The sequence below is a fragment of the Melopsittacus undulatus genome, chromosome 14 (assembly GCF_012275295.1).
Source record: "Melopsittacus undulatus isolate bMelUnd1 chromosome 14, bMelUnd1.mat.Z, whole genome shotgun sequence".
NCBI lineage: Eukaryota > Metazoa > Chordata > Aves > Psittaciformes > Psittaculidae > Melopsittacus > Melopsittacus undulatus.
In genome coordinates this window covers 5,990,719-6,012,035 of record NC_047540.1, presented here as the reverse complement: position 1 = coordinate 6,012,035, position 21,317 = coordinate 5,990,719, and the positions used below count along the sequence as shown (strand labels likewise).

Sequence of the window (21,317 nt, the reverse complement as noted above, 5' to 3'; positions counted from 1 at the left end):
CCCGGCCCCGCCGCTCCTTATAACCGCGCCCCGTCCGGGCCGCGCTGCCCCTCCCCGGGCGGGGCGAGGCGAGGGTCGGGCCCGGGGCTCCGGTGGGGGCAGCGCAGCCCCGACCCCCCCCCTCCGGCGGAGCCCAGCGGCACCTCCTGCCCTGCGGACCGGGGGCCCCGGGTCCTGCTCCCAGCCCCGCGCCCTCACGAACCGGGGGGTCCCGGGGGGTCCCGGGGGGTCCGGAAGCAGCCCCAGCACCCAGCAGGGTCCCTCCGCTGCACGAGGGGAGCGAGGGTGGGGGGGTTCCTGTCTCCCCCCCCCCCAGAACAGCAGCTGCAGGGGGACAGGTGGATGCAAGGGACACAGGGAGGGAGGCAGCCACAGGGACACCCCAGTGCAGTCCAGGGCACGGAGTCGGTGTCTCCTGGAGTCAGCCCTGTGTCCAGGAGCTGAGGACCTGGGAATTGGGGTCTTCACCACCCCACAGGTCCTGGTTTCCCCTGCAGCACCAGTGCTCACTGCAGGGCTTCAGCTGCCCACCCCGGGGCTCTTGCCCTGTCTCTGCCACACAAGGAGCAACTCCCAGCTCTGCCGAGGGATTCCTCCTGGTTCCCATCTGCAGCCTGCCAGGAGGATGCTGGGACTCATCAGGATGTGCTTGCACCCCAAGACCCCATGTACAGGGAGCACCACATCCCACTGGCCATGAGAGCTGCCAGGGACCCCTCTGAGTGCCCAGACAAGGGTCCTGCAAGAGCCCCATGCAGAGATCCCTGCCCAGCTCCTCGGCTGTTGTTCTCAAAAGGGCCTTTTCCTGGAAGTGTGGCCTTGGGCTGGAGCTCGAGGGCTGCCGAGCGCCTCAGGAAGGAACTGGGTCCAGCCCGGAGTCCGGCTGTCTCCATGACTGGACTGCCAGGAATTCAGTGACTCACAAATTCCCCAAGACCCTCAGGGGACAAAGCAGAGCCACTGGCTAAAGGACATCCCCAGCGTCTGCTCTGGGCCCTGGTGCTGCTGCCAGGCAGTGGCTGAGGATGCTGTGGGGTGCTGCAGGCAGAGCTGGCCCCTTCCTGTTGCAGCCCCCATTCCACCCACAGCAGATAAGGGCCCGTGGGCGGCGGCAGGAGCAGCAACCGTCCAAGTGTTTGTGACCCCCCCTCGCTTCCTGTGCTGTGCTCCGCATGCCAAGTGTGGCTCCTGGTGGGACGCAGTGATGCAGCACCGAGGGTCACAGTTTGCTGCCTTCTCTGATGCCAACATCTCCCCCGCTGCGTGTCCCTGCGCAGGGGAGTGCCAGCCTCTGGCACACGTGGGGCAGCCAAGGTGGATGAGGGCAAAGTCCAGCTGGGGCACCTTGGGCCCACGTGGCTGCGGGAAGCAGAGCAAGGAGCTGTGGGTTGGCACAGGGCCTGTCCTGCCCTCACCACCGCTGCCTGCACTCGGCAGGAGAGCCGGTCCCACCACTGCATGGAGAGGTGGAAAGAGCCCAGAGCCAGGTGGGTTGGTCCTGGATGCCCCATGGAGCAGCAGGGTGAGCTGAGCAGCACCATTGCACAGCGCAGGGTGAGCACCCAGCGAGGCCCAACCCCGTGCACGGCCCCTCCAAACCCACCGATCCGGCTGCGGAGCTGGGCAGTTTGCTCACACGGGGCTTTCCTACTGCATCCTGGCTCCCCCTTCAAAGCCTCTGCTTCAAAGCAGCGTCAGGGACCCCCAGGGATCACCCAGAGGGGTCAGGGCACCGGAGTCACCCCAAGCCCCCATCCCAGCAGGCTGGGGCAGCGCTGGGGGCAGTGGGGCCAGGGCAGGGAGGCGCTGGCCCCTGCAGTTCTCCGAGCCAGCAGTGAGTTTGTTGGCAAGAAGCACTCAGGAAAGGCAGGACCGACCTGCGGCCGGCCCCGGCTTCCTCCCCGGCCAGCACCGGGGCAGGGCCGTGCGGGAAGGGGCCACCCCGAACCCCCGACACGGGCAGCTGGGGTTCACATTGTCCCCATGACCGACAGCGCACAGGGATGGGGTGAAGGCTTTGTGGTCCCTTGAGGGGTTGTGGTGTCCTGGGGAAGGGGCTGCATCCCCCCTCCCCTGGGGTGGTCCTGGGGCAGCACCATCCCCGCTTGGGGACACACTGAGACTAAAGAGGCAGATAGGACACAGGGACCCTCCCCCGGGGTCCAAGCGCAGGGCATCGAGCCCGCAGCCCCAGGCATGCAGCGCCGTGGATGGGGATTGAGCCGGAGTCGGGGCCCCGCTCCCACGTCGGGGGGCTCAGGGGGAGCCCGGGGGGGTCCCGGTGGTGTCCGGAGGGTCAGGTCCGGGGCCGCGGAGCTCGGGGACGGGGCTGGAGTGCCACCTCCCGGGGGAGCCGGGACAGAGACGCGGCGGCGGCAGCCTCTGCTCAGGCTTTAATGGAACCAATCCGGTCATACGTTAACCAAGTGAGGTAACGGGCACCCACCGGTCAGCTGCTGCGTGCGCATGCACCCATAGCACCCACACACCCCACAGCTGCCCCACTGCCCCGCGGTGAGAGGAAGGGACCAGGGTGGCCTGGGAGCACTGGGGAGGCTGCAGGTGGCTCTGGCCACATGCACTGACAAGGCAGAGAACCGAGCAGGGTTTGGGGTTCCCCAGTGCAGGAGCAGAGGCACAGGGGGGCTGGGGAAGGGGTGCAAATCCCATGGTGCAAAGCCCAGAGTGGGGCTGCACTGGCAGCAAGGGGATGGTCACCACTGAGCCCCCCGGGACCCCCAACTGCCCCAGCTCAGCAACCTTTGGCACTACCAAGATCCTTCAGCTCAGGGCTGCAAGGCTGGAAACAGGCCCCGGCTCTGGGGTCAGGGCATGACAGGAGTCATGGACAACACCCCCCACCTGACCTGTGCCTCCCAGTCCATAGAAGGGATGGGGACATGGAGAGCACTGCAGGACCAGGCAGGGAAGGAATTCTCCAAGCAGGAATAGGGTCTGGGATACAAGAGGGAGAGATGGCTCTTTGGGACCACTGTCCCCATTGCCTGTGCTGAATCCCTCCCTCCCCCACAGCCTCTGCTCATCCCTGAGCCCCCATGGGCAGCAGGATCCATCCCTGTGTGCTGGTGGAGGGGTTTGCTTATTGCCTATGAGCCCCATGGGTTGCTCTTCTCGGGGATGTTGCATATTAAGACATTATTGCATAAATATATATATATATATGTCTTCTATATATATATTGCCCTGGGAGCATGCATGGGCAGGCAGAAGGCTCTGCTGTGCTTCTAGAGGTGCAGCCAGAGCTGCCAGCAGAGAAACAACCCAGGCAGAGGAGGGTGAGGGGTACAGACCCCCATTACCCAGCCTGGGGGGGGCCTGACACAGCCCTGACACAGGTAAAACCACAATGGGTCTTGCCCCAACATCCCTGCCTGGTCCCAGAAGCAGGAGGGAGATGGAGCCTTGCATAGCTGGAGCTGGCCCTGACTCAGCTCTGGGGGTCCAGGCTGGACCCTGATGAGGAGCTGGATGGGGCTCAGCCTGGAGCATCCCCACCATGGCTGGGGAGCACTCAAGGGCCCAGGAGCTTGGGGGTCTCACCCCTGAGGAGGGGCAGGAGCATCCCAGCAACGTGGTCTGGCCATGGCGCAGTGCTGCTGGCTCCCAGCACATCCCAGTGCGGGGGCCCCACTGCAGCCGTGCTCCCATAGAGGAAGACTTGGTTCAAGTAACACGGTGAGGGCCATCCCAATGCCCATCCCAGCAGCTGCATGTGCAGCATCCATCCGCTGCCACCCTGCTCAGTCCATGTTGGTGCTGGCCGACCTGGAGAGGGTGAGGGTCTGCGCAGAGACCGAGATGTCCTCGTGGTCCACAGGGCTGTGGTAGTCGGAGGTGATGTCTGGCTCGCAGGGGGGCACCCGCACAGCAGCCAGGCTGAAGGAGTTGACGGAGCCCTTGCGGAGGCACTGGGAGTAGAGCCCAAGCAGCAGGTCCAGCTTGTGCTCGATGGACTGTACCTGCAAGGGTGGGCAGAGCTGGGGGGTCCATCCCCGAGGAGAGGGACATGGGGGTCCCGGCTGGGGATGGTTCCAAGCCCCCAGGGTGGTCCTCTCCTGACCTGTCTCTCCACCTTGACCACACGTCCCATCATGCTGAGCTCGTCCACCAGCTCCGTCTCCAGCGCCGGCTTCTCCACCTTCTCCCTCACCTTCTTGTCCACAGGGAGGGTGCCCCTGCCCACGATCTGGTCCACGCTGGCAGGGACGGAAGGACACAGCCCATAACCCATCAGGAACAGAGGGAGTGAGCCCACAGGGGCTCCAGGGACACGGTCACGGGTGGTGATGGGTGACCCAGGCGAGCCTCGAGGGCAGCTCACCGTGTCTGCAGGCTCTTGATCCTGCCCAGCATGTCCAGGTGACCGGCCGAGTACTGCTCGATGACGTCCTTGACGTCGTAGGGACGCAGTGTCTCCTTGAACTTCCTTTTGGCCACCAGGAACTTCAGGATCCTGCAGGAACACTGGGCTAGCACTGGGGAACCACAGGGGCTCCATGCTGGGGGGGTCAGCACTTGCAGAGCACCAAGATCCTGATCACTGCCCCTTTGGAACTGATGCAGGATCCATCCCTGCTCCCTGCCCGGCTTGGGCACCACACGGGCTGGACTGGGGCTCTCTGGACAGATCCACTCATCCAGCTGGGAATGGCAGCACAAGCACTGGGGGACACAGGAGGGGAGGGCCTCACCTGACCGCCCGGATGAGGGTCTTCACTGCCGGCATGATGTCCTCACAGGTCAGGTCACAGTGGGAGCTCTTCTCCTCTCCGCTGTCCTCCAGTGGGCAGTCAGCTGCGGGTGGAACAGAGAGGGCTGCAGAGACCCTTGTGCCCCCCTGCACCGCCTGCATCCCCCCCACGGCCCCACAGCTGCATCCAGAGCCCACCAGTCCCATGGCTCACCCTCCACCGTGGTCCGAGGCTTGAGCCTCAGGGATGCTCGGAAGCGTGTCCGGTCGTTGAAGCTCCAGCTCTTCTGCACCTTGGTGGGGCTGGAGGCCTCGGGGAGGTCCTCGGTGCTGGGGGAGCGGTGCAGGGGGGGCCCGAGGTGCTGCCTGCCCCGGCTGCCTCGCTGCGAGCTGCTCAGCCGGATCCGCTCCTTGATGCCCATCCTGTTGCTGTGTGGGAAGAGCCGTGCGGGCAGGTCAGTGAGGGGGGACAGGGATGGGAATGGATGGATCCCTGCTATGGGAATACCTGGTGCCCACAGGATGGGGGTATTCCTGCCTAGGTCATGGAGAGTCCCTGGCACATGGTGGGCACCAGGTGTGAGCTGGCCCAGGGGCAGGTGATGCTGCACTCCCATGAAGGAGCAGCTCTGGGGCTACTCCTTGAAACGCCTTTTTTCTCCCCAAAAGCAGAGAAAGGAGACACACAGACAGGGAAGGAGCAGACAGAGAGGTAGGGGGGTGGGGAGGACACAGCAGAGCCATGGCAAAACAGCCGGCCCCTGTCCCGCAGGGAGCAGCGCTGCTCCGGCTCCATCCCTGCCAGCATGGAGGCACCCAGGCCTCTTCATCCTGCTCCTGGCTACACCTCCTGCTTCAGGCTCTGCTCCAGCCCCTGCCTGCCCTAACACGAGCTCTGCTCCCAAGTCCAGCTGGGGGAAGAAACAGGCACCGTTTAGGTAGGACCTACACAAACCCACCACCGGGCGCTTGCAGGATGCAGGACCACAGGCACACCTTGGGCCAAGCAAGGAGGCCAAGCAGATGCACAGCTCCTGAGCACAGGAAGCCAGAGCCTTTGGGAAGCTGCCTGCATCTCCTGGGGCAGAAATCTCAGGGCAAGTCAGAGGAAAAGGGAGGGTCCTCCCAGTGCAGGTTACTGGTGAGCTGGTCCCAGGCAGGGCTGCCACAAGCCCCTGCAGTGGGTGTCATGCAATCCATGCAGGAGCATGGGAAGGATGTGTCCTGGGGGACTGAAATGAGGTTCAGTTTATCCAAGTGCCCCGTGATGGGCATGGCAAGCCCAGCATGGCCAATGGGTCACGCTCATCCATAATGCATGGGAGGGGAAACTGAGGCAGGGGTCGATGTGGGGACACTGGGGACAGGCAGCTCAGCACAGGCCATGCACAGACCTCTCTGCCATGCAGAAGGATCAACCTGCAGCCTCAAGCCCCAGCCGCTGCTCCCTGCAGCAGCACGGGCACCATGCAGGATGCTGTACCTCCGTCTCCACGTGCCCCACGTCCGCAAGAGCCTCCTCTTGCCACTAAAGATGGGGCTGGAGGGGCAGGGCAAAGACACAGGAGAAAACAAGAGTTAGCCCTTGGTCAGGAGCATCCCAGGCCCCAGCACTCCAGGTGTGACCCAGTACATGGGTGCAGGGGCACTGCCATGGTGAGCATCACATCACCCACTGCACCAGCCACGGTACCCGCCTGTGCTGTGGAGGCAAGAAGCACGAGTAACACTGTTTGTGTAGGTCCTACAGAAACACTCAGCGCCTGCCTCGCAGGGGAAGGTCCAGGGCTCTCCCAAAGAGCCATTTGGGGCTGGCACGTTACCTGAGGCGTAAGCACTTGTGGGGCTGCACATCCTCCTCCATCCAGCTTGGGGGGTGAATGGGGGACACAGGAGGTTTGGGGTGGGTTGGAGGGATGGAGAGGAGGAGGGTGAGCAGGGCAGGGGAGGAGAGAGAGAAGATGAGATGTTATGAGAGGTGATGCTCGCAGAGGAGATGGGGGCTTGGGCCCCCCCAGCCGGGATGGTCGTGAGGGTTCAGTCCCTCCCCTGCCAGCTTCTGAGCCCAACAAACCCATACTCACCTTGGGTCTGGCAGGAGCTCCAGGTCCCCCAGCCCCACACCTCCCATAGCTCCATCGTCACAGGGGAAACCGAGGCACGAATCCTGCCTCTCCCCACCTAACCCTGCCATTGGCCTGGGTTCTCCTGGGCACTGGGGCAGCTGGCACAGCTGCTGCGGGCACGGGAGCCCCTCGGACGGGAGGAGCTGGGTTTGCTCTGCTGCAGCTCCAGCCCCCGGGCTCCCAGCGCTGCCCTTGCAGCACCATTCCAGCCTCCCTGAGGCTTCCCTATGGCCGGGGGGGCTCCATGGGGACCGAGCGTGGCCCCTCCGGAGGCAGTGGCAGAGCAGGGCTCTGTGTTGATGCTGCCGAGCACCGCAGGAGGACAGAGAGGAGCAGAGAGAGGGCAGAGAGGGAGAACACGGGGCTGGGGCTGCACCCTCCTACCTGTCCCCTGCGCAAGCAGCGGGGCTGGCGCTTTTCTGGCCAGGGGTGAAGGGGTGATAAGGCGGTGGGGCTCCGTCCGGCAACTTTTTCACCTCTGAATTCCTAAATCCTCCGTTGCGGACTCGGTGCAAATGCTCAAAGATAAGGACCAGTTCTCTGAGGTTGGGGTTAAATAAAAACACGGAGAAATTAACCTTTCCAAAGCAGAGGAGCTGAGCAAACCAAGGCTGTGCGATGCCAGGCTGAGCGATGCCAGGCTGCACAATGCCAGGCTGCCTGCGAGCCAAGGCAAAACCAGGGCTAAAGAAGAAGCAAAACCCAGCACTTCTCTGTCAAAAGATGGTTTCTTAAGTGCTGCTGGCTCCTGGGGTGATAGAGCAGGGGCAGGGGTGCTGGGAGCCCCCCAGAGGGGTTGGATGGGTCAGGCAGGGAGCAGGCAGGACAAGCACTGTGCCACGGAGGGGTGTTTGCCTCCACCTGACCCTGGGGATGCATGGATCCCCATGCACTGGGATTGCCCCGCAGTGGTGCTGAGGAAGCTGGAGCTCCTGGGTTGGGACCAGAGGGATGCTGAGAGCCTGTCCTGGAGCAAATGGGGTGAAACAGAACGGGTTTGTCACTGCAGAGGAACTCGTGCGCACAGCAGGGCCAGGACGCGCAGGCAGGGGCAGATCCTGGTGTGCTCCATGTGATGGGAACACTCAGGGTATCTTCAATCCAACTGTGATGGCAACATCCAGGGGCCCCAAGAGGGGAGAGTGACATGGACAGGGCATGGGGCTCCCTGCCAGACCCCCACGTCCCTCTGCTCTGCTCTGCGGCTCAGAGCCAGCTCCTGGCTGGCTGCAGCTCCATCACCCCAGCCACGAGGTCCTGTGGCACCATCCTCTTCCTCATGGTGGTGCTGGAGGAAGGCTATGGATGGGGCGAGAGGGGACATGGGCGGGATGGTGAGGATGGAGGAAGGAATCACAGCCTGGTTTGTATTGAACGAGCCTTAAAGCTCCTCCAGCTCCAACCTCTGCCACAGGCAGGGACACCTTCCACTGGAGCAGCTGCTCCAAGCCCCTGTGTCCAACCTGGCCTTGAGCACTGCCAGGGATGGGGCAGCCACAGCTTCTCTGGGCACCCTGTGCCAGCGCCTCAGCACCCTCACAGGGAACAGCTTCTGCCTTATCTCCAACCTGAACTTCCCTTGTTTCAGCTGGAACCCATCACCCCTCTTCCTGTCCCTGGTGAGGAGCCCCAGACTCCAGCAGATGCTGTGCTCCAGTGTCCCAGGGCTGAGCAAGGTACATCTGAGCTGCTCAGCCCCATAGAGCCCTCAGCGGCTCCACTGGCAGGGGCTGCCCATGCTGTGGGGCACCCCATGGCCCACAGGGACCCGCTGGGACCCCACAGCCCTCGGCCACACGCTGCCTACCTGAAGGCGGGCAGGAGGCTGTCGTAGTAACACCAGGTGGCCGTCAGGTACGTGCGGCTGACGTCCGTCGAGTACAGGCGCCAGGCAGCCTGCAGGGAGCGAGGAGAGCTCCTGAGCCCCCCACCAGCCCCACACATCCCTCGGTCACCATGGGCAGAGCCTGGCACCCAGGAGCCAGCTCTGGGGTCAGTGTTTGGGTTCTGCCTGCAGCAGGCAGGGGCAGCAGAGCAGAAGGGGCAGGGGGAGAGCAGAGCATCCCCAAGAAGGGATGTGATGGGATGGGACACTTTGCCCTCTGCTACCTGGATCAGGTTCGCAGCTGGAGTCCTCCTCTTCTCAAAGTGCTTCTGCCGATGCTGCTCCTGCACCTTGAGGGCAAAGCCTGAGCCCAGGATCCCCTGGGGATGGGAAGGAATGGGGTCTGTGGGTGCCATCAGAGATGGGGACGCTCCCATCACAGGGGTGGATTTGGTCCCTTTCTCCCCATTTCTTTGGGGCTGGAGGCACAGGGACCTCTCCCTGCCCTACTCACTGCAGGCAGCGCGAAGAAGGAGATGCCGAGCAGGGCAAATCCGGCCGCCAGCATCCGTCCCAGCCACGTCTGCGGTGTCTTGTCCCCATAGCCGATGGTGGTGAGGGTGACCTGCCCGGGGGCAGAGCAGGAAGAGGCCTGGAGGGAGCTCCCCCACCGCAGCCCCATCCCACCCTCCTCATCCCCTCCCGGCACTGGGGGGCCGTGGCGACCGAGCTTACTGTGCCCCACCACAGGGAGTCGGCGTAGGTGGCAAACTGGGCATTGGCATCCTTCTCGGCCAGGTAGACGAGGAAGGAGGAGAAGATGAGCACCAGGAACCCGATGTACCAGGCGGTGATGAGCTCCTGCTGGGGCACGGGGGGTGAGAGGGGCTGGGGGGCTGTGTGTGTGGGGCCGCATGGGGACCGCACGTCCTCACCTTGCTGTGTGCATAGACAACAGAGCCCAGCAGCTTCCAGGTGCCGCCGCGCCGGTCCATGCGCACCATGCGCAGGATCTGCAGGAAGCGCATGCTGCGCAGTGCTGATGTGGCGAAGATGTTGCCCTGTGTGCCCGCAGCGATGACGGCCACCGAGGCCACGCAGACGATGAAGTCTGGGGACAAGCAGAGGTGTCCCCACCATCCACAGCAGGGGCTGATGCTGCCGCTCCCCACATCCCAGTGCTCCCACCCCGAGCATCCCAGTGCTCCCACCCCGAGCATCCCAGTGCTCCCACCCTGAGCATCCCAGTGCTCCCACCCCGAGCATCCCAGTGCTCCCACCCCGAGCATCCCAGTGCTCCCACCCTGAGCATCCCAGTGCTCCCACCCCGAGCATCCCAGTGCTCCCACCCCGAGCATCCCAGTGCTCCCACCCCCAGCATCCCAGTGCTCCCACCCCAAGCATCCCAGTGCTCCCACCCCGAGCATCCCAGTGCTCCCACCCCGAGCATCCCAGTACCTATCACACAGAAGGGCTTCCTGGCGAAGCGGAACCGGCCCCGCCAGCCGCGGTAGCGGCAGCAGCAGCCGGCAGCCCACACACGGATGATGTACTCCATGCCGAACACCACGATCATGACAAACTCCTGCCGGGGGGGAAAGAGGGACAGGGGGTGAGGTTGGGGGTACTCGGCTTTGGGGGGCAGAGTGAAATACAGGTGTTGAGGAGGGTGTAAGATGGAGAGTGGTGTCACCCTGACGCATCCCTGTCTGAGACCATCCCCATGGAATCAGGGCAGTGAGATGGGAGCCGCAGGCGCCGAGCCTGCCTGAGCAGCCCCAGCTCCTGCCTGTGCCAAGCTCGTACCGAGCTGGGTCCTTTTCCTCCACCGTCAGCATTGTCCTCCTCCCTCTCACACACACACTGCTTACTCGTGGAAAGTCACAAGGACCTTCCCAATTTAGTTTCCATCACTCGGGAGAACTCCAGTGTCAGCTCTTTGTGACAGTTTGGGGGAAAGTTGCCTTTTTTAGCCCCTCCTGCTCTGTCTTCTCCAGCGGTTTGTACCTGTCTGCACCAGAGGCAGTGATGGGGCATCCTGAGCTGGAGGCAGCGGCAGCAGTGAGGCCACCCTGCAGCTCCTCCTGTCACTAACACCAATGACCAACAGCAATATCCGGGCTGGGAACGGGTTGGAGGGGTTTTGTCCATGATCTTGTGTTTTAGAGTGTAATGTGGGGAGGAGGACCCCGAGCACAGGCCTGCTCCCCACTTACCAGGATGAAGAGGCACTCGTTGGCCAGTTTCTGGTGCTCCTGGATGGTGGAGAAGACAGACAGCACCAGGCAGCTGAAGACGAGGAGGAATCTGGAACGAGAGCAGGTCAATGTGGGCATCAGGGCAGGCTGCTCACAGCGGGGACCCCTGCTCTGTGTGCAGCCCTGGCATGGGTTTGATGCATGATGCCCCCCCAACATCGCTCCCACTGTCCCCTGTGTGATGGGGACCAGCCCTGCATGGCACCCACACATCCCTGGGCAGCAGCAGGAGGAGGTCCAGGCTCCAGCAGCCGCAGGGCTCAGCGCCAGGCTCTGCTGCAGCCTCTGCCCAAGGAAAACAACCACTGATTAAAGCAGGGAGGGAAGTGGGGGGTCCTGCAGCACAGCGGGTGCTGCTGCTGCAGAACAGGGTCTGGAGCTCCTCGGGACTGCCCCAGCATCACTGCCGCTCAAGGGATCTATTGCTGAGAGCTGGCTTAAGGCACAAGGGGCTTTGGCCCATTTAGAATAGAGAAGGGGGAAGAAAAGAGACTGAAGCTGAAGCAAATGAAACTCCCAAAATACATTTTTTCCCCTGATCCAGCGATTCTAAAAATAGAAACAGGAGGGTTTGTGCCACCGGCCACGTGACGGCGAGCTCTGGGCCACCGCTGCCAGAGCCGGCGCCGGGATGGCACTGGGGGCACTGGGCACTGGCAGCACCAGGATGGACGGGGTGAGGCCGGCTGGACAAGTGAGGTGGGCCTGGCACGATGGCCTCAAGCGGGTGAGCACCCACCCTGCCCACCCAGCACCATCTCCCCAGTGCCCATGGGACCCACCAGTGGTGTGGGGGGCACCTGCTTCGGACCATGCTCCCATCTCCTCTTGTTGCTGACATGGAATTTAGAGCCGAACCTGGACCAGCTGAGGGGTGAAACCAGACCTGACCCACACCCCTGCCCCAGGGCTGGGGGGAGCCCCTGGTTGATGCAGGGGTGAGGGGAGGATGCTCTGGGCTCTCTGCACACCCAGACAAGGGGGTAGCACCCAGCTCAAACCCCAGCCTAAAGGGGACAAGCAGGTCCCCTTCCCCAGAACCACCCGGAGGGGAAACTGGAGATGGGACTGACGGAAGAGAAGCCCCAGGACACAGGAGAAAGGCTGGATCCAGAGTACGGAGAAGGGAGAACAGGAGCAACACACCATGAGTGAGCTACAGGAATGATGGGGCTGAGGGTACCGCAGCCTAAACACCAGCCTGCCCTCGCTGCGGAGGACGAGGCTCCTCTCCCCAGCACTGCCCATCTGCAAGGCAGAGACTGGAGCCAGTTCTTTCTCCCTCTGCATTATTAATGGAGCCCCTTTCCTCCAGCACAGCAGTTCTGTGTTAACTCCTCCAGCAGCGATGGCACCGCCGGGCACACGAAGCCCCTGCCCGTGCCCAGTGGTGAGGAGCAGCCCCAGAGCTGGTGAGGATCACACCGTCAGGACTGAGCAGGCAATTACATGGGCAGTGAAGCACAAAGCAGGAGGCAGGAATCCCCCAGCCTGCAAAGATCTGTGCCTCTCACCCCAGCAGGGAGCAGGAGTTGGGGGTCTCGGTACCTGGGATGCTGCTCCCATGGGTTGTGCTGAGGTTGGACCTGTCCTGGGGAGCAGCAAATCACAGCACCAGGCTGAGGCCCCCACTTCTCACCACGAGCAATGGGGCTGGTTGGTAAAGCCGTGCTGCAGACACCTTCCACCCGGCATCCCACAGGATTTGGTGGAGGATACAGGCATGTGAGGCTCCTTGGGGCCGGCTGGGAAAGAAACTTTCTGGGAACACATCACCTGCTTGGAATTAACTCCTAAGCCTGGGCAAACGCCCTGTCCCGCTGCCGGCAGCGCGTAAGCGGCTTAGGGAGAGGGTCAGATGCCTCAAGGCATCGGTGCCAGCAGTGCCAGGCTGCCCACCCCACCTCCAGGCTCTTCCCACCCACCAAGTGAGGCCAAGAACCCAGGAGCAGCATCAGGGAACATGGGGATGGTGCAGAGATGGGGGGGCAGGACCCAGAAGCAGCCTCGCTGCCTCCCCCTCCCCTGTGCCAGCATCCCATGGGATGCAGGGAGCAGATGCTGTTGTTGCTGAGCTGATGCACCAGCTCTCCCCAGTTAGAATCCCCAGCTCCTAGCAGCCCCCTCCCCGAGGGGCTCCCACCACCACCATTCACACACCTTTCACTGGCACATGTCCCGTACAGGAGAGGACACAGGGATGGGATCCCTGTGGCTGCTCTCACCCCAGCGGGAGCAGAGTCCGGCTGCAGGAACATTCCACCCCAGAATAATTAAAACCCGATGGGAGGCCTGGCTTGGAGCAGGTGAATCTCCTCCCATTAATCTTCATTACAATGGACTTTGCCATATGCTGCTGCCCACCCGGGCAGTGTGGTGCCAGGGGAGATCCAGGTGAGCCGGGAAAACTGCTGAGCACAGGGAAGTGGGGCCAGGTCAGACCTGCCCAGTGAGGAGCAGAGCTAGGCATGGGGGGAGCAACCAGCACCCAGTGCCCACCCGAACACCCCTGGGCAAAGCGGCTGCAGCCTGGTACAGCCTGGGAGAAGCGGTGTCCTGGCACCACGGTGAGGGATGGGACCGTGATGCTCAAAGCCCATGCAGTGGGATGGGATGGCACAGGGCAGCCCAGCTGCAGCCCCAGCGAGCAGCCGATGTGCAGGCTTGGAACAGGGGTGACATTGGGCACCCCCGTGTGTCAGCAGGGCTGCCCCAGACCCTGTTTCACTCTCCCCTGTACAGGGAGGCTCACAGAGAGCCCAGCGATAGCTCAGCAGAAGGAAAACACCACGTGCTGCAGGATGAACGGCTCAGCCAGGGGATGAGCGAGCAACAGCCTCCTGCCACCGGCACAGCTCCCTCCTCTGCCAGACTTCCCAGTATCTAATCCAAGTCTCATCTCTCACAGTTTAAAGCCATTACCCCTGGTCCTCCCCATACATCCCCCATCCAAAGCCCCTCTCCTGGTTTCTTCTGGCTGTTTGGACCCACACTGCCCATGCCCAGGACCGGTGGGATGAGGACAGTGATGGTGCTTTGCTCTCCAGCCTCCCCAGCCCAGAGCTTCAGCTCCCCGAGCACTGTCTGCAGCTGCATTAACACAGTTTATAAATCCCCATCCCTCTGCGCAGCAGCCCATGGGCAGAGGTGGAGCAGGAGGCCTGTCTGCCCCACGGGATATAAATAACTGGGTGTACTGGGCCTGTTTGCTCCCGTAACCATGGCACAGGGCTCGTCCTGCGCCGCAGAGCAGCAGCAAAGCACCGAGCCCTTCCCCACGGTCAGGGAACCGGAGCTGGAGCCAGCCCAGCACCGCCATGGCACCGGCACTGCCAACCCCAGCTCAGAGCCTGGCCATGACCTGGTTATTGTCAGTGGCAGAAGGAATGTGCTGCTCTGAGCACCCTCCTCTCCCCAGCGCCAGGGGTGCAGCAGGACAGCAGCTTTCCAGCACCCTGATGCAGGCTAAAAGCAGGGCTGGGATGAGGGCAAACCCCCTCCTGCAGCCCAGCAGCACCCACAGCAGCAGCTCCAGAAGACAACCCAAGGCACACAGCAACCAATGGCCCCAACATCCTCGTGCTTTGGCAAGCAGGAGCCAAAGGCTGCAGACAGCATCACCCATCGCCCTTGCACTGCACAAGTCTGTACCCCCCTGTGACCCCCATCGCCCCCTCCACTGTCCCCATGGGGAGCTCGGTCACAAGGCTCCTGAGCACAGTGCCAAGATGCTCACACGGAGCAGCCGAGATAGTTTTGCTCTTGAATCATCTGGCAAGGAGCTGACTTAAGGAGGGGAAAAGGAGCCCAGCACGTTCCCAGCTACACCTCCAGTGCATGGTGGGCTCTGAGCCCCAGGAGGGGGATCAGGGCTGCCCTCAGCTCCAGCACCCAGGGGCTCCGCAGGGAACGGGGACCTTTGGGACACAGGGCCATGAAAAGCCCCAAGTAGAGGCAGGCTGAGACCCCACGTGCATTGCACAGAGGACAGAAGCACCCACAGCAGAATGAGGGTAAGGCCCAGGCACTAGCTCAGCCCCACTCCATTCCCATCCACAGGGAATGCTGCTGAGCATCACCTGCACCCCGCAGCAGTGGGGCATCCCCCATCCTCAGGGGCCCAAACTGGCACCTCCTGCTCCGGGCTCAGGAGCAGCAAGAGCAGAAAGGGGAAAAAAAGAAGAAGAAAAAGAATAAATCAATGCCCAGGTTCATATTGCACCAAAGTCGCTTAATTTTATGCCTGGTGCCACCGCAGCAGGATGGGAAGTGCTGCACCAGCTTCTGCCCCCGCTGGCGCATCCCCCAAACACAGCTCCCATTTCCAGCCCAGGGAGGTGACCAAGAGCCAGCCCCACAACCGACCCCTCCTGCACAGCACAGCCCTCAGCAGGACTGGGAAGCTCAGGGACAGACCTGCTGTCAGCAGCCTGGGCCCTGGCCACTGCATGTGAGGGACCTGCCAACTGCCACCCTGCGCCCATCAGCACCCTCTGTCCCTGCCAGCTGGGATCCCCATGGCTCCCAGTGAGGAGAGCCCAGTGCTGATGCTCAACCAGTGCCAGGGCTGCCCCAGGACTCCACTCCCAAAACACACCCGAGGACCTGACAGCACCAAATGCAAGAGCAAGGATGCCACAAGCACCTGCCAGGCTCTGTGCTCTCCTCCCTGACACTGCCACAAAGGCAATGACACCAAATCAGCTCAGCAGCACCCAGCGAGGTCAGGGTGGCAGGCAGGGCCTTGAGGGTTGTTTCCATTGCTGCCAGCTCAGTGCTCCCTAATTTGCTCCAGGTCAAGCTGTTCTTCATTAACGTGTTCCTCTAGGAACCAGGAAAGTGCTGAGCTGTGCTGCTGGTGCACCCAGTGGTTTCATAACCACAGACACCAGCTCCCAGACACTGGCTCCCATCAGGCAGCCTCTTGGGGACCATGCTGGGGGGGGGCTGGCAGATGGCCCCAGCGACCCTGTCTGCAGGGAGAAGCCTCAAAGCACAGCAGGAACAGCTTGAACTGAAACGTGTCCAGTGCAGCTCCCGGCTGCAGGACAGCCCATAGCCAGACAGCACCAGGCCAGGCTGGCAGCGCTGCCTGTGCCAAGGACAGAAGCCTGCAGCGAGTCCCCATCAGCTCCATGCAGCACAAAGCAGGAGCTGGGTACGAGAACAGCTTCCTCTTGGCTTAAGAGAAAGGGATTGGGAAAAGAAGTTTCCATTTTGCCTTCTGGCTCTAAAGCCTTTAGGTTAATGCACTGGTCACGCTCCTGCATTTGCTCTGCAAGCTCCAGGGCTGGAAACTCTGATTTCAAGAGGACAAGGCACAGCTTTGCAAGCCCAAGTGTCTGCATCCATGGCCAGCACGGGGTTAGAGGGGATGGGGCTGCCCAGTCAGCACCACACACCTCAGCCATGGCTCGGCCCCTGCACGGGCACCCACACTGACATCATCCCCTCCCTATGAAGGCTGCAGCATGGGAACCCACAGGGATGCCCTGAACGGGATCCTGAGGGGCCACAAAGCCCCAGCAGCAGCTCTGAGCCATCAGGCCAGAGCCCAGCACAGCTCAGGGGCTGCAGACACTGTGAAGCCACCAAACCACCCGGTCCCAAGTGCTGGGCACAGGAAGCTATTTGGGATCAATTCTCCAACCAAGAGAGACTGGATTTGTGCTTTAAACGGTACCTCACGTATGGGTAACACTGCCCTCCTTGGCACCCAGTGCTCACGCCCTGAGGCACCCAAGTTCCTGAGAACTGCACTGCCCTGCGCTGGGGCACACACAGAGGAAGCGGCTACTTTGGAAAGCCAGAAATGAGCCACACTGACAGCAAAAGGCTTCACGGAACATTCGCCCACATCTTGCACCCACTGCGTCACCTTCCCGGCTGTGAACCCAGCGAGTGACGCAGCCCCACATCCTCCAGTGGCTTTGTTCCTGCTGCAGACCGGGTACCTCTTGCCCACACAGGGCAATGACTGTCTCCTACAGCCGGGAGCAGGAGGGACCTGGGGCTCGGTGATGGGAGCAGTTAGGGCTGATGTGGCTGCTCCTGGGGCAAAACATGCACAGGTTGGGAGGAGGAACCGGTGGAGGACGCTTGGGCACACAGGTCTCAGCTGCGAGACGAGCAGAGCATCTCCCTTCCAGCACCTACCCCAAGAGTCTGGTCCCCCTCCTGCAGCGGGAGGTTTTCGCTGCCATCGTTAATTCCCTGCAGGAAAAGCTCATTTGAGGGCAGGATTTGCAGCGTAGGGATTCTTGTGGACGCTCAGTGCAGGGGTTACAAATGGCCCCCGGGCTCCAATCCTGCTCCCCGGGGAGCTGAGGTGCCCTCAGCCCGTGACTAATTCATCCTGCCACCTCAATGTGCTCACCTCGGCAGGAGCCGCTCTGCTGCCTCCTAATGAGCTCCTGCACCCAGCTCCGAGGGGAGGGCAGGAGGCAGGCTCGGGGCACAGGGGTCTGCACATGCCAAGCACACAGAGGGAAACCACTTCACACCCCCCACGGCTGCAGGGGGGTCCCGGCAGTTCCCGGTGCAGTCCTGGGCTGGAGCATCCAGAACAACCCCCCCCCAGCATGGAGCCTCCCGCAGCCCCTGGGTGCCCAGCTCCGCATCCCTGCTCCAGCTCTCAAAGCAAACAACCCCAAAGGGCTGAATGTGTTACTTAGCCCTGAGCTGCACGGCTTGGAGAAGCTTCTTTGCAGAACCCATGGGTTGCCCAGGGAGCAGCACCACAAACTGCATGGAGCCAGGGCAGGGAGCAGATGGGGCCCTGGGAGCATCCCAAACTCCGTCACTGGAGAGGGATAATAAAGTGCAGGGAACTGACAGCGGCCATGACCCAGGAATGGGCACAGCTCTTAGGGCACAGCCGCCAGCGGCTGCAGGGACAAGGACGCCCCTTCCCCACCTTCCACCGTCCCATCCTGGCACAGCTCTGGGGCTGCTGGGCTGGCACTTGTGCTGTCTTCAGGTACACAACAGGACGAGGAGCCCCTTCCCACCCGGATCTACCGGTCAGCCTGTGGGGAGCTCTGCCTTTGAGGGCAGCAGCCGAGGGGGCAGCGGGATGTGACCCAGCTCCACGCCGGTGCCGCCGGGAAGGGGCTCCCTGCACCGGAGACACCGGGTCCCATCCCCCGGGACGCGCTCAGCTCCACAACCGGAGCCGGTCCCCGCTCGCCCTCCCCTGCTATCCCGCAGCGCTGCTCCCATCGCTCCGACCCCGTTACCGGGACGAGCGGCCGGAGGCGGCACCGGCGGCGCCAGAACACGGACAAACTTCTCCGGTGGAGCCGGGGCTGGTGCGGGACGAGCCCTGCCCCGCGGCTCCCCCGCTCCCTCCCCTCGGGCACCGGCAGCTCCCGACGCCGCCGTCCCACCGGAGCCCCGCTCCGCCCGCACTCACATGAAGACGTGATAGACGAAGGCCCATCCTCGGGGCCGCTCCAGGACGTTGTAGAGGCAGTTCTGGAGGCGCCGGCGGCAGCTCCGCGGGGCGCCGGCGGGGCGGGGGGCGGCCCCGGGGCGCGGCCCCCGGCGGTGGGGGGGGGGGGGTCCCTCCGGGCTGGCCGGTGCCCTCGGTGCGCACCGCGGTCAGCGCCGCCCGCCGCTCCCCGCCGCCCTCCGGCCCGGCCATGGTGCGGCCCCGCTCAGGGCACCGCCGCCCGCTGCATTCCCCCCCCCTCCGCCGCCGGCTCCGCTCCTCCTTCGGACGCGGCGCTCCCGGCCCCGCTCCGGTGCCACCTGCCTTTAGCCGCCGGCCCCCGGGCCCTCCCCCCGGGGCAGGCCCGCCCCGCTCACCTGGCCCCCGCCCCCGGGGCTCCGCCGGGCACTGGACCCTCCTGCAGCCCCCGGCAGTGGGCAGAGCCCCGGCCATGGAGCACCCCGGGAATGAGCATCCCAAACCAGGGGGTGTGGAGCATCCTGTGAGTGGGTATCCCGAGCCCTGGGGCATGGAGCATCCGAGGAGCAGCATCCCAAACCAGGGGGTGTGGAGCACCCCGAGTTCAGCTTCCCAAACCCCGCAGCATCAGAGAGCTCTGGCTGGAGCACCCCAGGCACAAGCTCTTTGGGGGCAGCTGGCACCGACGTCCCCCCCTGCTGCTTGACACTGAGCACCCCAGCCCAGGCCATCACTTTCCTCTGCTCGGGGGCCAGGGATTGCTGAGCACATGGAGGTTTAGAGGGACAAGAAATACCTGCAGCTGTGTTTCCCACCTGCCTGATGCCCCTTCACACAGCCTCCCATTAACCACTGGGGAAACTGGGGCAGGCGCTGGGCATCCCTTTCCCAAGCAAACCAGGGGCAGAGATGCCCCATCCCTGCTGTCCCCGTGCACCCTCTGTGCCTTTGCAGCAACGGGGTCCCTCCACCCCATGCAGGGCTCAGAGCAGAGCAACCTAAAGCCTTTGGTTGGTGAATTATTTAACGTGGTGTTGGAGATCCTGGCACGGGCCCTCTGAGCACTGCGGTCTTGGGGAGCTCTGGGGAAACGCTCCGTAAAGAGGCTATTTTAATAGACAACAAACAGCAAATGTTATTTACTGGTGCACAGGGACTGGTGCTGGTGAAACTCACCCCAGGAACCAGCCTGCATCCCCCCCAGGATGCTGCCACATCCTGCTCAGCCCCCCCTGCAGCAAGAGCTGTGTCCATGAAGGCTGAGAACCTGTGAACCCAACCCCAGTTCTCTCCAGGGTCTCCTCTGTGCTCCCCTCCTGCCCTCAGCCCTCTGCTGGGATCGCAGCTCCTGGACCATGGCCCTGGCTGCCCCCAGGGTGGCTCCGGACGCCTCAGCCCTGGCAGCAGGAGCACCTTGACCTTCACCGGCTGCCTTCGGTTCAGCGTATTCCAAGGTTTAGGTTTCACCTGGTGATTGATTAAAGCCTCCGGGCTGCGGGGGGGGCAGAGGGAAGGTGACCTGGAAAGGACTGCGGCCAAGGTGGGCGCTTGCTGGAGAGGAGTCGGGGCGGTTGTGGGGCTGTCTCATTGCTGCTGTGCTCCAGCGCTGGATGGGGAACGTCCAGGCTGGTGTCCCATTGAGGCATCGGCAGAGCTGGATGGGGACATCCAGGCTGGTGTCCCATGGAGGCACCAGCAGAGCTGGATGGGGAACATCCAGGCTGGTGTCCCATGGAGGCACCGGCAGAGCCGTTTGTGGCTGAGGAGCTGCTGAATGAGTCCGTTTTAAACAAAGACGTCACTTCTCTAAACTGTGCTGGAATCCGAGAGCTGCTCATGAGTTAGGGGAGAGGGTTCGTCACTAGCAGCCGCCTCCCCCCGCTGCGGCCGCTCTGGGGCCGTGGGGGTCACCACATTAATGCCCATCCATGCCTCACAACCCTGGGAACCACGATCCACCCTGGGGCTGGGAGGGTTTGGGATGGAGCCAGGGAGCCGGAATCCACACGGTGCTGACCCCTCCACCAGACCCGGTGGAGGTTTGGGGAAGCCACCCCGGGGTCCTGCAGAGCATCCTTCCCATGCAGGGCTAGAGGATTCCCGAGGCCGGGCCATGGCCAGCGGGGAGCCGGTGTGCTCGGAGCCTGCTGCCCTCTCGGGACTGCAGCTCCAGTTCCTGGCACGGGCGGGAGCCGGGATCTGCATCCAGAGGATTTCCAGTAAGTTTTGCAGTCCTGGTATGCGGCTGCAGGGCCGGGGCAGGGCCGGCTCCGATCCCCGGCTCCACAGGCGAGGAAGGAAGCAGCGATGAGGGCTCCGGGAGAGCTCCAGGACACTTCACACCCGGAGCCCTCCCGGGAAGGGGCAGGTAATTCCCACCGCAGGGAAGCTCCAGGGCTGCTCCCAGGGAACCCTTCCTGCTGCAGGTGGGAGCGCAGACCCCGCAGCAGGAGAGGCTGCGAGAGGGCAGCTTCAGCCCAGCGCCTGCGGGAGGGTTGGCCAAGCACCAACCCCAGCCATGCAGCTTGTGCTGAGCTCATCAGCCCTGAGGAGAAACGGAAACACAAACCGCTGCTTCCTCATCAGCTTTCACCCTCCCAGCTCCCTGCAGGCGTCTTGGCTCTGCCACCTCCACTCAGCACCCCCCTGCAGAGGGTCCCACTCGTCCCTCATCCCTCGGGAACGCGCCCATCCTGCTCCATCGCCCCCCATCCTCCTCCATCGCCCCCCATCACTCGATTTGCAATCAGGCTCCTTTGGAAGAGACCCAAAGTCCTTATGCAGGAGATCCGGCTCCCGTTAACACCCGAGGTTCACCGAGCTGGGACGGGCAAACGAGGTCAGCTCTCTCCGAAACACACTGTTCCCCCCCTGAAATACTCGTTCAAGCGAGGGAGGGCACTCCGGAGCCTCACAGAGCCTTATCTATGTTAGCTAAACATTAACACCACCGGCATTAACTGCCCATTAAATTCCCACACTCCAG

At 63.1% G+C, this 21,317-nt stretch overlaps 1 protein-coding gene across 1 annotated transcript; it reads right to left on the bottom strand.

The window, feature by feature from the left end:
- Window positions 1-3,693: 3,693 nt before the first annotated feature.
- On the bottom strand, window positions 3,694-18,452 carry KCNQ4 (potassium voltage-gated channel subfamily Q member 4). The gene is made up of 14 exons (XM_034069211.1): window positions 18,335-18,452; window positions 10,879-10,969; window positions 10,121-10,247; window positions 9,598-9,773; window positions 9,398-9,523; window positions 9,177-9,287; window positions 8,947-9,042; window positions 8,645-8,733; window positions 7,222-7,377; window positions 4,926-5,140; window positions 4,713-4,815; window positions 4,343-4,474; window positions 4,082-4,217; window positions 3,694-3,980 (listed from the first exon to the last, which is right to left on the bottom strand). The coding sequence occupies exons 3-14, from the start codon at window positions 10,236-10,238 to the stop codon at window positions 3,762-3,764; spliced, it is 1,677 nt and encodes a 558-aa protein (XP_033925102.1). The 5' UTR covers window positions 10,239-10,247; window positions 10,879-10,969; window positions 18,335-18,452; the 3' UTR covers window positions 3,694-3,761.
- Window positions 18,453-21,317: the final 2,865 nt, after the last annotated feature.